Consider the following 16,436-nt stretch of genomic DNA (forward strand, 5'->3'; position numbering starts at 1 on the left):
ACACAGACACACACAGAAGGATGCCCATAGGAGGACACGGAGGAGAAGGCCAAGGAAGAGGCCTCGGGAGAAACCAACCCCGCTCCTCCTGCAGAGGCACCACCCCTTGAGCTGCAGGCAAGGGTGGGCTGCTTGGTCCCTTTCTCCTCAGTTAGCCCCGCCCTCCCCGGGAGGCCTCCTCCCGCCCTTATATTCGAGGCCACGCCCATATCCATTAATTGGCCGGCAGGTGGCGCTGGCGCTCAGCCCAACTCCTCACCAGCTCCGCCCCCACCAAGGCCCCACCCCCCCGGGGACTTGTCCTCATCCATTGGGTGGCCGGCAGAGGGAGGCCCCGCCCCATGAGGCCCCGCCCCGTCCGTTGGGCGGCCGGCAGGAGGCCCCGCCCCTCACAGGCCCCGCCCCGTCCGTTGGGCGGCGGGCAGGAGGCCCCGCCCCCTCACAGGCCCCGCCCCGTCCCTTGGGCCGCCGGCAGGAGGCGCCGCGCCACGCGCGGGGCGCGGGGCGAGGGCGCGAGGGCGCGCGGGTTAACGGCAGTGTGGGAGCGGCGCGGGAACGCGGTGGCGGCGGGCTGTGCCGGAGGTGAGTGCAGGGTGCGCGAGGAGCGGCAGCCGGGGTCCCGGGGCGCAGAGCCGGCCGGCGGGGAGGCCGCGGGGCGCGCGCTGGGGCAACGCGGCCCTCACGGGGCATCTCCCGGGCCGGGCCGGCCAGGCTTGTCCGGTTGCCATGGAGACCGGCGGTGTCCCGGCCCGGGCGCGGCTCCGGGGGTGGGGAGGGGGCGGGACCCGAAGGGGGGCGAGCGCGGGTGAGGGCGGCCGGCCCTGCAGGTTCCAGGGTCCGGCTGCGGCAGCGGTGCCATGGGACTCGGGAGTCCGGCCCCACCACTGCAGGGCACCCCAGGGCCTCAGTCTCCCTGGTGGTCCCTACGAGGGCGTCGGGCAGCGCGGGCGCCGCGGGGGAGCAGGGCACCCGGGGCCGCGCCCTCGTTCCAGGGTCGGCGTGACATCCCCCCTCCACCCGCCCACAGCCGGTGCTGGTTTTCCTGCTCACACGGCGGCGCGTTCCCCCACTCGTGTGCCAGCTGAAAGCATTGTCTCCCAGCTATTTCTGTACCACCTCCAGCCCCTCGACAAATAACTGCATCTAAGAAAACAGATGCTGAGCTGGAGCTCCTGGGGGCCTCCGAGGAAGAAACTGGCTTCTTTCCCACCAGGGAGCCGGTTGATGGTGGGAGGCTGCAGACCCGCCTGCTCAGCAACACCCCCCCACCCCCCCCCACGCGCGCGCACACGCACACTCACACACTCCCTGTTAAGTGTTTAGTTAATCTGAATTGCCCAAAAGAATTTGCAAGTTGAGGGTGATTACAGGTGTCTCCAGTTAGCACCTCTTGTGCATTCCAGAGAGGAGCCAGTCCTTAATCCAATCGGTGGAAAAAGGCCCCTCTCAAGAGGGTAGCATGTCAGAATTACATCTGATTAAATTATTTTTGTATTTAAAAGCATTGCTCTGGCTAGAGCTCTCAAAACAGGATTTATGGATGGTGCGGATAAAGCAGAGCCTGAGAGTCTACCCTCTTCCTTCCCCGTCCTGGTGGAAATTCTAATGAGTTCCACATTGTGGTGTTGGGCTGGCCATGTGTCTCCACCCATTTCGTCAGCCCGGCACTGACCTCACTCATTGCACTCACTGGGGTGACTTGAGCTTGTTTTCATCAGAAATTAGATTCTTCCTGGAGAACAAGAGAAAAACATTGCCTGAGAGGTGCAATAGCAAGTGTCCTACACGGTTGGTCCTGTTTCCCCAAATATTTGTGTGAAAGAGGAGTGGGCAGCAAAGAGAAAGACAGGTCATGCCTCCAAAACCCAGATTGAGTTACCCAGGGCACACCCCACTCTGTAGGGTGTACCTGCGCTCTGGCCCTTGCTAGGGACCATCTGGCACAGGGGGACAACTAGGTCGTCCTCTGCATTCTGCAATTGTGAAGGATGCTGGCGAGGGAACACGTGGCCACCATTGGTGGCTGCTCTCTGAAAGTGGCCACAGAGAGAATGACCATGAGGAGAAAAAGGCTCCTTGGCCAGATAGACCAGGATTTGTATTTGCTGGGACTTCTGGGGCTTAAGAAGGAGCTTCTGAAGAGAACAGATAGATCACAGTCTGTCCTACATTTTCTCTCCTCTTGATGTGATTTTGCTAACTTTGCCTTGGAATCCTGCTGAAGAGAAGGGAGGGGAGCTCGTTTCTGAGTCCCTGGGAGGGAACCTAGCAGCTGTGTAAGCTTCTGTTTCTTGTTTATTAAAGCAGAGTTGTATATGCTTCAGACCTTACAGAACTTGGACCTTGTGCCAGGCACAGAATAGCATTCCCCTTCTATGCTGTACCTGGGTGCCTTCCTTGCAGTTTAGGACATCAAATTTAAGTTCACATTCAGACATTTCGAAAGGCAGCAGCTTCCAAGCCTCTGGGCCACTTTGGGTTTGGGTCAAGACCCTGGGGCCAATGCTTGGAGGAGGAGGGGGCCAGGTAAGCAGGGCGTCTATGGAAGGTTCAGGTACTTTGCGAAGGCCCTAGAGGCTTCTGAGCTGAGGTGTCCTGAGATGCAGGGTTGTATAACTCTCAGAAGGCTCACATCGGAATGGGCTGCTGGTGTGGCGTGCAAATTTGGTATGCAGGTACTATCCAAAAAGCTTCAGCTGTGTTTGGTGGGCCCATGCAGGGAGGCCAGAGTTAGAATTTCACAAGGAGGGCTCAGTGGTTTAGCACTGCCTTTGGCCCAGGGCATGATCATGGAGTCCCGGGATCAAGTCCCACATTGGGCTCCCTCAATGGAGCCTGCTTCTCCCTCTGCCTGTGTCTCTGTCTCTCTCTCTCTCTTTCTCTGTGTGTGTGTGTCTCTCATGAATAAATAAATAAAATCTTTTAAAAAATACTTAAAAAAGAAAAGAATTTCACAAGGAGATGGGTCACACATTTCTCAGAGGGAGAGAATTGAAGCCCTGATTCATGGAGACTGGAGAGAACCCCAAATGCTTGTTCTGTTTAGGACACTGACTGCTTTAAGAGAGTTCTAGGCTTCAGGAAGCTGGTGTATAATAAAGAGCTTTGCGGGGGAGGGGGGGGGAAGCATAAATAACAGGCTATAGAACACGAATGTCCTCCACCCACCCCCAAAGGGCAAACATTAGTATTTGGAACCTGCTGTTTGGTGCAAGAAGCTGTCAGAACCATTTTGAAGATTTGGGGCTTCTCTGAGGATGTATGGTGGCTGACAGACCCAGGCTGGTCTAGAGGAGTTGAATGGCAGGTCTGCTTCCAGGCTTCCTCAACGAAAGCCCTGGGTGGAGTGAGAGACTTACAAAATGTGACAGAAGCCTCTGTGAAGCTAGCAAGAGGCCCAAACACAGGTCCACTGTGGGTTCCCTTGGGGTCTGTGTGGGCCCTTTTGTTTGGGGGGCTTCTCAGTGACGTTCTCCTACGCCACGCACACAGCTTCACTTCCAGAAAGCCTTCTCCAGTGCCCGTGGAGCCAGGAGTGGGTCAGGACAGGACCCTGACTTCAGCTGAGTGCCGTTTTTCTCCCAGTCACAGAGGCCAGTGCCCACTGCTGTCCTCACTGGGACCTGCGCCACTGTCTCCAGAGCCTTGAGAGAGTAGACATTTCTTGGTTGGTCTGCTTTTGGGTTTGGTGAGCACGTGAGCAGAGAAGCGGGATGCAGTAGTCAGGAGGTGGGTACAGTTTTGCAGTGTCCTCTGCCTGTTGCAAAGTCTCTGTTCATGAAGCAGAGACTGCCTTCTTGCTCCCACAGCGCTTGGGCAGGGAGCAGGGGGCACCTGGTAAACTTAGAATTCTAGGTCCTTCGAGCTCCAGGTGCATCAGAATTATGATTTTATGACACACCAAAGCGTCCCTGAGCTGTTTCTAATTTCCCCAGCAAGATCGCATCTCTGGCTGGGACAGGGCCTGAATACCAGGCTGGATGTGGTGGGTGGAATGCATACATTCCACTCATGCCTCCCCTGGTTCTGGAAGAGCCCTTTTGTGTCCATTGTACTCGTGTGGACCTTGTAGTGCTGCTATCCTGAGGAAGCAGCTCTTCCAGGCCACGGCCAGTCATCGAGGAGCCATGTATTGGGGATCTATGTGCAGAATGTCTGGTTACTCAGTACTCTGTTAACGTGTCTGTGACTTTGCCTGTTTGCCTGGATCCATTTGTGCTTGGGATTCATTCCCCGTATTAGAAGCTGTGGTGCAGGAGAGGCTGAGCTTAAGGGGATTGGGCTTGCTGCCCTCTGTGGGCTGCCTCCTACGGGACGGGGCCAGCCCTGCACGATTCTGCTAGGCAAGTATGCTCATCCACATGCCCGCTGCCACTGTTTCTTGGCTGCCTGCCGCAAGGGCGTATGTGCCCGGCTCTCCGCAGAAGTCAGAACCCTATGGCAGAGCCTGTCTTACCTTTTGGTGACCTCATTGTACTTCCCGGTAATGGCTTTCCTTGAAGGGTGCTTGAGGCCATTGGAACCGGCTCTGTCCCCTGTGGTTCCTGCTGGCTTCAACTGTTTTCTGACTCAGGTGCTCGTGGCACTTGGCCGGATGTAGCATGCCTGCTGGCTCTGTTGTGAAACCAGACCCTGGGTGGCTTATTGAGTTATCAAAATTCACTTGAGCCTTGATTGCTCTTGCCACTCATGATGGTCAGTGCTAACCCTTATTTTTTTCTCCCAGGACACAGCCTTTGCCCTGTCATTGGCCAGAGCCCTCAGTCCTTGTCCATGACGACTGGCCCACCATGTTTTATGGGACCCACTTCATCATGTCTCCACCCACCAAGAGCAAGCTGAAGCGGCAGAGCCAGCTGTTATCCAGCGTGCTGTCCCGGACGCTGAGCTACAAGTACCGAGACCTGGACACCACTTTCTCCAGCCTGGGCGCCAGCGATGACCCTGCAGAACTCTCCACCCAGCTCTCGGCCCCTGGGGTCCTGAAGGTGTTCGGGGACAGTGTCTGCACGGGTACCCACTACAAGAGCGTCCTGGCCACCGGCATGTCCAGCGCCCAGGAGCTGGTGAAGGAGGCCCTGGAGCGCTATGCCTTGAGCCCAGAGTGCGCCAGCCAGTATGTGCTGTGTGACGTGGTGGGCCAGGCTGGTGACCCTGGGCAGCAGTGGCAGGCTGAATGCTTTCGGGTCTTTGGGGATAACGAGAAGCCCCTCTTGATCCAGGAATTGTGGAAACCCCGAGAAGGCTTGTCCCGGAGGTTTGAGCTAAGAAAGAGGTCAGACGTGGAAGAGCTGGCAGCCAAGGATGTGGACACTCTGACTGCAGGTGAGGACGGGAGAAGACTCAGGGAAAGCAGGGGCTGGTGGGGGGAGAACCTAAAGGCAGAGGCTTAGGGATCTCTTTGGGGGAAAGCTCAGTAAGGTGTGTTTGCTCCGTGATGGCGTTTGAGGACTTCTTAAATTCACTGCTTTAATTGAAGCTGCCGTGGAGACTGCAGTTCATCTATGCTGCGGGACACATGCTGGTGCTTTAGCGGCTCCTGCTGCCATCTTGCAGTCATGTGCTTTAGTGCCAAGCGCACACCATACATGCTGTGCCAGTGGAGGTGGCACATGTATTACGGGAAGTCCGGTAGTACCTGCAGTACTGGGTGAGTCTTAGGGACAGTGCAATGAAAGGACAGGGGAGGAAGTCGAGTCTTCAGAGGTGACAGGGTGCACCGAGTGTGCATGAGTTTGTGGGTGCCTGGGGCACTTGGCAACCTATGGGGCCCTGCTCTGCGTCTGTCTATTGTTCAGTTGGCAGGAAGTTGATGACCTTAATAGGTAAATGCCATAAATCATAATTTTCTTCAAATGCTGAACAACTCTTAAACGTATGTCAAATCATATTTGACTTTTTCTTAATTTCCTGGAGAAATGGTGGCTTAATGCAAAAAAAGGGACTTGTCCTGAGTTATCATTTGATTTCATGATGCCCCAGGGTCAAAAGGGGCCTTGAGCATTCCTGACCTGTTGAGTGTGTCTCTGAGGTGTTGTAAATGTTCATTTTCATGAGCTCTGCTTCTGCTTTGGGGCCTGCTTTGTACTGTCAGTGTGTGAAAAGGAGCAGGGTGGTGGGTCAGTGGGTCTCCCAGGGGCTGGGGTCACTCAGGCCTGATGGGACCTTTGAGTCTCACAGTCTTACTACTGGCATTTAGCAGTAGTGACCCTCTGTTACTTTAGGCAAAGTAGCTCACCTCTTGTGGCCTCAGTTTCCTGATCTGGAGAATGGGGGCATGACTTCAGCCTCATGTTAGTGACATAGAAAAGCACTTAGCATGGTGCTTGGCAGATGCCAAGGAGTTGAAATTCCGTATCATTATTGTTTCCTGTATGTAGTAAGCAGCTTGTTCTGTGTGCTCCTAGGCAGAAGTGTGTGGAGGACAGAGTTGGGGTTCCTTCTGACGGGGGGAGTTAATCCCTGATGACATTGGGAGTTACTGGCATGCAATGATGATTAAAAGCAGGCCCAGGTGGAGTTGGTATTGTTTCCAAGCCTCTCTGGACCAGCACCCCAAACACCCCCACCCTGCGGGCCTAGGCTTTGGTTTTTCGTCTGGCCCTGTCTTGCCTCCCACGAGGCCAGGCAGACCTGCTGAGGGGCCTCACTGGTGTTCAGCTCATGGTCATTGTCCTTACTCAGCCAGGGCCTTGGAAAGATTGCTGTGTGTTGTACAGATGATGGCTGGTGGGGAACCGGGGGCCAGATGCCATCTCCCGACATGGGATCTTGTCTCTTGTTCACCAGCCCCTTGCAGATGGCCTTCCCTTTACGTGAGTTGAGGCAAGAGAAGGCCCCATTGCCCATGGCCTATTCAACTTGGTGTTGGTTTTGCAAAACCTTTCAAATAAAGAGTCTATTGAACAGGACCAGTCTCACTGACACACTTCTTCGGGCTGGAAGCGGGTTGTGTTACCTGCCTGAAGCAGGCCTCCTAGACCCCAGGGAGTCAGCCTTTGCTGCTGGCCTTCTCTTGGGGTGTGGTCTGGGCACCCCAGGGCCTCCTGACCATGCTCTCCCCCTTGCCTGTGACAGTAAAGACAGCGCGGTGAGGCCTGCTGAGGCTGTGGCTTGTCCGAACTGACCCCAGAGAGCTGAAGGGGGTGTTACATGTCTGTTGAGGATTCTGTGCCAGGTTTGATAATAAGAATCTCAAGCTTGTTGGTCTGGCTGCTCGGGAAGACTTTGCCCCGTGTCTCCTGCTTTATATGCTGCCCATCGCACCCCCAGGGCCTGCTTGTCTTCTAGAGAGTGGGGCCTAGCTGGCCTGTGTGTGGGCATGAGGCTGTGTGGTGGCATTTGCACAGGTGAAAGCAGTGCCTACAGAGATGGGGCGTTTTCGTGTTTAGGATGGTGGTGAATTCCACTGTGGGACAGTGCTCCACGGCTTCTCTGTTCTTCTTTCCCCTAAAGAGCAGAAGAGGTTGACCCTACTCTTCCAGTGAGCCAGTAGTCTACCTCATCTGGGAAAAGTGGTGGAAAGGGGAAGGGACTGCCTGCGTGTGCATGTACACGTACGTGCCTATGTGCACGTGTATGCACGTACATATGTGCACATGTGTGCGTTATATGTGGTGTGTGCATGCACGTGCATCTGTGTGTGACTTCACACCGGCCTTCTCAGGCTTCAGGTTACTGAGCACTGCCATCATGGTTTTCACCAATCCACTCCCCGTTGTCACAGTGAAGGACTCACCCCAGTCATTAGTGAGTCTGGGCTCACTGGTACTGGTTTCAGAATGAGCTATAGCCAATGCCCAAGGCATGCATCCTGGCTGCTCTTTGGAGTTGAGGAGCAGCTGGGAGTGGGTGCCGGGAACTCACCCCAGGCTCTTCTCCTACTGACTCGTTGGGGTCCCCTCAGAATCAAAGCCTGAAAGAGGATGTGCCAGATGCTTCCCAGAGGCATTGGAGCAAGAATCCTTGGGGCTTTCCTTAACCATTTGGACCATTATTATGCACCCATAGTAATGCACTCAGGCACTTTGGGTTTTGTTTTCATAAACACTGTCTTTTCACAGCTGCCAGCTTCCCCCTGATTTCCAGAGTATCAAAATATTGTGCATCCGCTCTGGGAGAGAGACTGCTGGTGTAGGTGGGGCGGCAAGGCCTCTCCTACTTGCATATCCCCAGAAGGCTGGTGTTTAGCATCAGGAGCATAGACAGGGCTCTGGGTCCTGTCACTGACATACAGATGGTAATCAGGTTCCCTGCACTTTGGGGAGGAGTGACAGCTGGGCCATGTGGCCTTTATCAGTGGCTTGGGAAGGCGAGAGAAGGTTCTTTTGTGTCTTGGGGTGGCAGAATATTTAGCCTAGATTTTTCAAGCTTGGCCTCACTGACATTTTAGGCCGATGGTATGCTGTGAGGGCCAACCTGCAGATTAGAGGGTAGTTAGTAGTTCCAGGCCTCTGCCCACGAGATGCTAGCAACACCTCTACTGGCTGCAGCAACCAAAATGTCTCCAGGCATTGGTGGCTGTCCCTGGGGACAAACTTGCCCTTGCTTGGGAACCACAATTTGGACCTAGCAGCCTGAGCTTAGTTGGTTGGCCAGTGGCCATGTACCTTTATGATCCTCAGGCTACACCCTCTGTCTTTTGGCTCACTGAGGTACTTGGGTGCCTTGAAAGTCCAGTGTTTTGAGGGTGACATGCAGAGCTGCTTTCTCTGCTCCTGGGTGCCTTTTTGTGTGGTGTACATTGCCCTCAGAGACTTGTCATTGTTCCATTCCCTGCAGGCAGGGTCCCCTCCTTTGCTTTGGGTGTCCCCTGGAAATCAAGCAAGGTTAGAGTGTGTCAAAGCTTCTGTGACTCAAGGTGTGCAGGCTATGCCATTGCAAGGCATCTCTGCCTCAGCCATTGGCCTTGGGACTAACCACCCTTTGAATGCCTGTACAGTGTGGGTCATACAGTAGATGCTCATTAAATGCCTCTTGATGCATGTAAGGAGAGCAAGCTCCTCTTGAAGTCCCACATCATGTGTGCATCTAAAACTCCAGGGTTGGAATCCATTTTCTTTGCCAGGGGATGGGGACAGGGAGGAGAGAGGGTGGTGTGCTGACAGCAGTCCGCGAGTGCCAGGGTTTGAGTGACAAGGAATTTGCCACTTGGGCACCTGACAGTGCAACCCACCAGCTTCTCCTCTCCTTCAGGCCCAGAGTGGCTGGTGGGGGCAGATTATGTCATCTCTGAGTGCGCCTGACTTTGGGTGTGTGGTTCCTCCCACTTCTCCATCTATGGATGTGCAGATGGAGCCTGGACCCCCATGACAGACAGGGATGTTGAGGCTGCATGGGAGCCCTCTGGTGTCTCTACCTACTGACTGTGCACCATGAATTCTGTCCTCACACATCCCCTAACCTCTCTGTGCTTTTGATATTTCTCTTCTGCTATGAATCTGATCATTAAGAACTTCTCTCAGGATGAAGGAGGCGATTTCGATTTTCTTCTTCTTTTGTTTAGAAGTAACTGCCTTGTAAAGACTGCTAACTCTGGGAAACGAACTAGGGGTGTTGGAAGGGGAGGAGGGCGGGGGGTGGGAGTGAATGGGTGACGGGCACTGGGGGTTATTCTGTATGTTAGTAAATTGAACACCAATAAAAAAAAAAAAAAAACACGGAGAGAGAGGCGGAGACATAGGCAGAGGGAGAAGCAGGCTCTATGCAGGGAGCCTGATGTGGGACTCGAACCTGGGTCTCCAGGATCAGGCCCTGGGCTGAAGGCAGGCGCTGGACCACTGAGCCACCCGGGCTGCCCTGTGAGTGTCTATCTTAAACCTGAGCTCGCCCTGGGGCTTCTTAGATTTTTTTTTCAGTCTCCCACATGTGAACTTGAAGAATTTCGCAGGGACGCCGGGGTGGCTCAGTGGTTGGGCATCTGCCTCTGGCTCAGGATATAATCCCGGAGTCCCAGGATTGAGTCCCACAGGGAGCCTGCTTCTTCCCTCTGCCTGTGTCTCTGCCTCTCTCTCCGTGTATCTCTCATGAATAAATAAATAAAATCTTAAAAAAAAAAAAAAAAGAAGTAACTGCCTTGTAAGTCTTGTGTGAGATTCCTTTAAGCATATTCGCAGGGATAAAAATCATTGTGGGCAGCATTTATCGTATGTGATTTGGTGAAAAGCAAGACAACTGCTAACTTTTCTCATCAGTCTAAAGTAATTGAGCTTAAAAGACATTTTTGAGGATTTTTTTTATATATATTCCATATATATGTGAATGAATATTGGTCAACTCTTTTTTTTTAAATTTTTATTTATTTATGCTAGTCACAGAGAGAGAGAGAGAGAGGCAGAGACATAGGCAGAGGGAGAAGCAGGCTCCATGCGCAGGAAGCCCGATGTGGGATTCGATCCCGGGACTCCAGGATCGCGCCCTGGGCCAAAGGCAGGCGCTAAACCGCTGTGCCACCCAGGGATCCCCATTTTTGAGGATTTTTAATTCAAAGAGAACATAAAGTTAAATGGTTATTTGCTCGCAGCCCATCTCATCCTTTAATTCACTGTGTAGATTTTTTTTAAAAGTTCACAGCCTTCAGTTCCACATTGAAGTGCAGCATTGGAAGAGGCTTAACTGCCTGCTCCCCTAGGCTGGGTGGTGCCTACCCCGGGGCCTGGCCAGCAGCACCCCCACCTCCCCAGGGATTCCAGCCATATTATATAAGGAGCCTCCAAAGCTTAACACAGAACACACAGGGGGAGGTCACAACTGGTGTAAAATGTCTACAAGATGTAAAATATAAGAGGAATTGGCTAAGGTATGGACATTGCAGGGAGGGAAGTGTGTACCTGCGGGGATGCAGGCTCTCCTGGGGAGTTGGAGCCAGAAGGGATTAGGTGTCAGGTGGAGGGGTTGAGCAGGAATACCAGACATCTGTTAGCCATTAGATCTGCAGTTTATCTTTCTTTACATTTGGCCCCCAGTTGGGATGCTCACAATGTGACAGTGGATGTTTATTGGTTGTCATGACTAGCTACTGATTGTATAAACGAAATAGCACTTAACTCATTTTCTAAAACCTCTTTATAGTTTTATTGAAATTGATTTTTAAATTCTGAAAGAAGTATATTTTTAAAAAAAATCCATTAGCCAGCATTTGCTCTCTAACTAGTACAACAAATTCTCCTAGTCCTTGATGCCTTCTCTGTCATACAAAATTGCAACAAAATGAATCAACCTCTTTAAAGTTGTCTGGAAACAGGTAGACATAAAAGCAAAATTTGGAATTTGGTTAAATGGGAAGAGAGATCTCACTTGGTCCAGTTAACCATGTGAAGCATTTCCAAGCAGTATTAACATATTAACAACTATGTTTTATTAACATTTAAAGCATGTTAATAGTTGTTGGTTCCCAAAAGTGACATAATTTTGGGGAAAGATTTTGGAGGATATATTTAATCATGTAGGATAGTATCTCTTATTGGTTTTAGATAATATATTCACATAAACAGAGAATGCTAGTCAACTCTTTTTTTTTCCTTTTGATGGTTGAAGTGGCAGAAATATTCCTAGAGGTCTTGAACACATGTTCAGATGTGTACAGAGCGAAAGCAGTAAATGAGGCCCAAGTCCGCCTTCTTTGCTGTGCTGTTGTTGCACAGACTGAGTCCATATTTATGAAAGGATGCCCAAGATAGGTTTGAACAAGATGAACAGGGATAGGGGAGATTGACCTCCTTAGCTCTGAGACATGTTTTAAAACTGTGGTAATTCAAGGCATGTGGGTTTCGGGGCAGAAACATCCAAGCAGATGGAGAGAACACAGTAGAGATGGGAGAGGCAGATTTGTGTGGACTGACTCAATGGGAATTTGGTGTGATGTAGGGTTGAATCACAGAGAGTAGGGAAAGGATTTTGTAAATGGTGTTGGGATAATTGGCATCAGCTAAAAGAAAGAAAGATTTCATAAGATGACTTAAAAGGCACAAACCATAAGGGGAAAAGGTAGATGGATTTGACTGTGTAAAAATTTAAACTTTCTGTTCAATTAAGGACACTGTAATAAGATTAAGATCTACTGTGGTGCTATAAATTTCAGTTCATTGCTTTTGATTGAGTCATAGTTTTCATTAATATACATATACCACATTATCCTTTCCCCAAGTCATGGGCTCTGAGGTTTCATCCAGCTTCATCCTACTACAAACAATGGCAAACACCCCACCCTCTAGAGGTTCTGTGTAGAGTTCTCTTAGTGTATTATCCAAGGAATGGAATTTTTGTCTTGTAGATATATCTAGTTTTTTCCCTAGTAAGCACTGCTGGACAGCAGCTTCTCCAGAAAGACAGCCATGACAATGGCGTGCTTTCTTGTGAGGCCCTTCCACATCGTTAGGCACTGAGTATGAGCCCCTGACCCACAAAAATCTCCTTTGGAAACACTTCAAATCAAAAGGTCCTATAATGTAGTGGGGTACTAGAGTCATGCAGCCATAGAAGCTCCCTGTAGCCAACTGGTACGAGTAGCTGTAAACCAAGTCATGAAATAATTTCCCAAAAGTAACAATATGTAGATTTGAAAGTGACCTCTGTCTAATCAAAATTCAAGTAATAAGTCTTCTGGTTATTGATTACCAGGGATTCGAAGGAGAAAGAATTTTTCTGTGTTCATTCAGTAATTTATCAGCAAATATTTGTTGAGTGCTACTCTGTTAGGTGCTTGACTAGGTGTGTGTGTGTGTGTGTGTGTGTGTATAGAGAGAGAGAGACGAGAGAGAGAGAGCAGTTGACAAAGCAAATCATGTTCTCATGGAGCTAAGAGTCTAGTGGGAAGTAAAGGCAAAGAAACAATCACAGGGAAAACATAATTACAAATTGTGATAATGATGGAATATTACTCAGCCATTAGAAATGACAAATACCCACCATCTGCTTCTACGTGGATGGAACTGGAGGGTATTAAGCTGAGTGAAATAAGTCAATCGGAGAAGGACAAACATTATATGGTCTCATTCATTTGGGGAATATAAATAATAGTGAAAGGGAATAGAGGGGAAGGGAGAAGAAATGGGTAGGAGATATCAGAAAGGGAGACAGAACATGGAAGACTCCTAACTCTGGGAAATTAACTAGGGATGGTGGAAGGGGAGGAGGGCGGGGGGTGGGGGTGACTGGGTGGCGGGCACTGAGGGGGGGGCACTTGACGGGATGAGCACTGGGTGTTGTTCTGTATGTTGGCAAATTGAACACCAATAAAAAATAAATTTATTATTAAAATAAATCTTAAAAAAAAAACAAATTGTGATAACGCTATGGAAGAAAAGCACATGTGCTAATTTAGCATGAATGTTAAGAGAATTCTGAGGAGATAAAATTTAAACCAATCTCAAGGATGACAACATATTAAGCAGGTGAAGAATAGTAGACACTTGGTGGGGTGGGAAGGGCCTTCTGGGCAGAGGGAAGAGCACTGTGTACAGACTCAGGGGTGAGAGACAGTGAAGCAAATGCAATGCATTGGAAGAAGGCCATTGTGGCTAGAGTGTGGAGGAAAGCTGTGGGCAGTGAGGCTGGAGAGATGGTTAGGGGGAAGACAAGCTGGGTTGTTAGGTATTTTAGACTAAGTATAATGGGAGGCTACTGAAGGGATTAAAAGACCACTCTGGCTCCTAGTAGAAAATTCTCAAAAAGGTCAGTAATAGGAGATTAATTAGGTTACTATGGGAGTCTAGATGAGAGTTGATGGTAACCTTGAGTAGAGTTATGAGGAAATAGGTAGGGAGAAGTGTATGAATCCCAAATGTATTCTGGAGAAAGAATCAACAATATTCATAAATGAACTAGATGTTGAGTATAAGAAAGAGGAAGGTGTTGAGTGCCACATTCCCCAGTCCCAAAGGCAGCTGCTCAAATTCATTCAATCATATCCTTTAATCAAGACACTCAAGGAACACTCGTATTTTTCTTTCCATCTTAGGATCAAAATCAGGAAGGGACCTCTGCACAGTTGGGTGGATGGGGATGCTATTTACTAGAATGGTGACTACTGAGAGAGAAACAAATTATATAGGGAAGAGTAAGCTCTCTTTAAACTAGGTTAAGTTTCAAATACTCAATGGAGGTGGTAGATTGGAAGTCAGGTAATATGGATCTGGAGCTTAGAAGAGAGTCTGTTATGGGCTGCCTGGGTGGCTCAATTCAGAGTCTGACTCTTGGTTTTGGCTGAGGTCATTATCTCAGGATTGTGAGATCAAGCCCCATATTGGGTTCTGCACTTAGTGGGGAGTCTGCTTGGGATTCTCTCCCTTTCCCTCTGCCTGTCCCCCCATTGTGCACATGCTCTCTCTCTCTAAAATAAAATCTTTAAAAAAGAATGTGTTACAAAAGCTTATATTAAGCTGTAAATAGGTGATATTTAAAGCTGTGAAAATTGAGATTATCTAGGTAGTGAATATACATATGATAAGAAGAAATAATTTAATATGGAATCTAGAGTATCACTGACTTTAGAGGCTAAGTAATGCAGGAGCAGTCAGCAAATTAGGCTGAGGGGAGGCCTGAGATGTACAAGATAGCACAGAGTGTAGTGCCATGGAGGCCAAGAAGAGGCTATTATAAATAAAACAAAATTTAGACCATTAGATCCATTGGATTAAGCACATGGAAGTCAACAAAGACCTTACTGATGGCTGTGTTGCTGGAATGTTGAGCATGCAAATCATATTGAAGTGGGTTGAAAAATAGATACTTCTATTTCTTGCAATATGTGGGATTACTTATCCTAGAAAATCTTTCTATATAAAGTACCTGAAAGTGTTGGTTGAAATATTTTTTTAAAATTTTTAAAATTTCAGATCTTTTTTTTTGTATATTTTTTATTGGAGTTCGATTTGCCAACATATAGCATAACACCTAGTGCTCATCCCGTCAAGTGCCCCCCTCAGTGCCCACTACCCAGTCACCCCAACCCCCTGCCCACCTTCCTTAGTTGAAATATTTTTTAAAATCTCCTTTAAGAGGCATAGTTGAGTAACCAAGTAAATCAGCAGGGGTTAAAAAAAAAAGAGGTACTTTGAAACCTCAGAATCTTAGCTGATTTTATAAGCTCTGGAGGCATTTGCGAGTCTTTGTGATCAAGAAACTTTAGTTTAGGGACACCGGGTGGCTCAGCGGTTGAGGTTGAGCATCTGCCTTTGGCTCAGGATGTGATCCCAGAGTCCTAGGATCAAATCCCACGTCGGGCTCCCTGCACGGACCTTGCTTCTCCCTTTGCCTCTCTCTCTCTCTGTCTCTCATGAATAAATAAATAAAATCTTAAAAAAAAACTTTAGCAGCTACATAAGAAAGAGACCTAGACCTTCAAGACGTAAAGAGGCAAAAAACAAAAACAAAAACAAAAACAAAAAACAAAAAAAAAAAACCCCAAACAAAAAACAAACAAACAAAAAACAACCCTAAAGAGGCAGGGAGTTGGAACTGAAACCCCCAGATATGGTTGCAACTCTTGAATGGCAGACACACTGAATGAAAAGATGGAACAGGAAGAATCTGATACCTGAGGAAAGGAGGTGACAAAGTATTCTCTTTATGTGGGCTCTGGGTGGGAAAAACTCTTCCCTAGAATTGAAAACCACCCTTCCTCTCATATGTTTGGGATTCAAAATCACACTACTCAGGTGATTTGGCTAGTCCCTGGAAAAGGAATTAAATTACAGTGTACAATTTGATAGTGTACAAGGACATCTCATGGAAACAAAGCAATTCCTCTTTGGAAGGACATCCAGGCATCCCAAGCCTCACCAGAGATGAGCTCACAATCCAAAAATTACAAGACACACGAAATGATGCCTGAGTAAGTAGAAAACAAGTTAAAATCAGATTCTCAAGAATATTAAGAATTGGAACCATTAGTTATAGAATATTAAGTAAGTTAAAAATGAGGCAGGGAAGATTTAGAAAAGAACAAGATAATGGTTTTAGTAATTAAAAATGTAAGTATTCTTTTTTAATGTAAGTATTTAAATGGATACTTCAGTGATGGGCTTAAACAGCAGACTACAACTGAAAGAAAATTGGAGAGTTGAGAGGGAGATGTGGCGTCACCCACGAAGAAACAGAAGCTCAGAGACACGGAGAACCCAGTGACTCTATCACATGTCTGCGTGAAGAGAATCAAGAGAATGGTGTGGAGAGGATAGTCCAAGGACATGCCTTGGCTTCTTCCGAAGGTCATGGAATGAAAAACACGAATCTTATGGTCCATAAATCACAGTGTAAGGTAAATGAAAAGTTTATCCCTTGATACCAGTGGCGGTCCTGAAGGACACTCAGGGCAGGGAGGATTCTTACAGCTGCCATTAGGAAAAGAGAGGTGAGTGGGTCAGCTGAACTGCAGATTTCTCAACAGAAATCGTAGAAACCTGAGGCAGCAGGTAGGACCTTCCAGCTGGGAAGAA

The 16,436-nt window shown here is 49.0% G+C and overlaps 1 protein-coding gene across 11 annotated transcripts in view; it reads left to right on the plus strand.

Moving 5' to 3' along the window:
* Nucleotides 1–16,436, plus strand: part of RADIL (Rap associating with DIL domain) — a 127,376-nt gene that overhangs the window by 57,458 nt on the left and 53,482 nt on the right. For 9 of the 11 annotated variants that reach the window (XM_035717595.2, XM_035717587.2, XM_035717591.2 and 6 more), the window contains one exon: nucleotides 4,727–5,325. In XM_035717595.2, coding sequence (XP_035573488.1) covers nucleotides 4,727–5,325 — 599 coding nt within the window. Of the gene's footprint in view, nucleotides 1–470; nucleotides 583–4,726; nucleotides 5,326–16,436 lie in introns of those variants that run through there. The other 2 variants (XM_035717592.2, XM_049111179.1) reach the window with 2 other exon arrangements.

Source organism: Canis lupus, chromosome 6 (assembly GCF_003254725.2).
Source record: "Canis lupus dingo isolate Sandy chromosome 6, ASM325472v2, whole genome shotgun sequence".
Classification (NCBI taxonomy): Eukaryota; Metazoa; Chordata; class Mammalia; order Carnivora; family Canidae; genus Canis; species Canis lupus.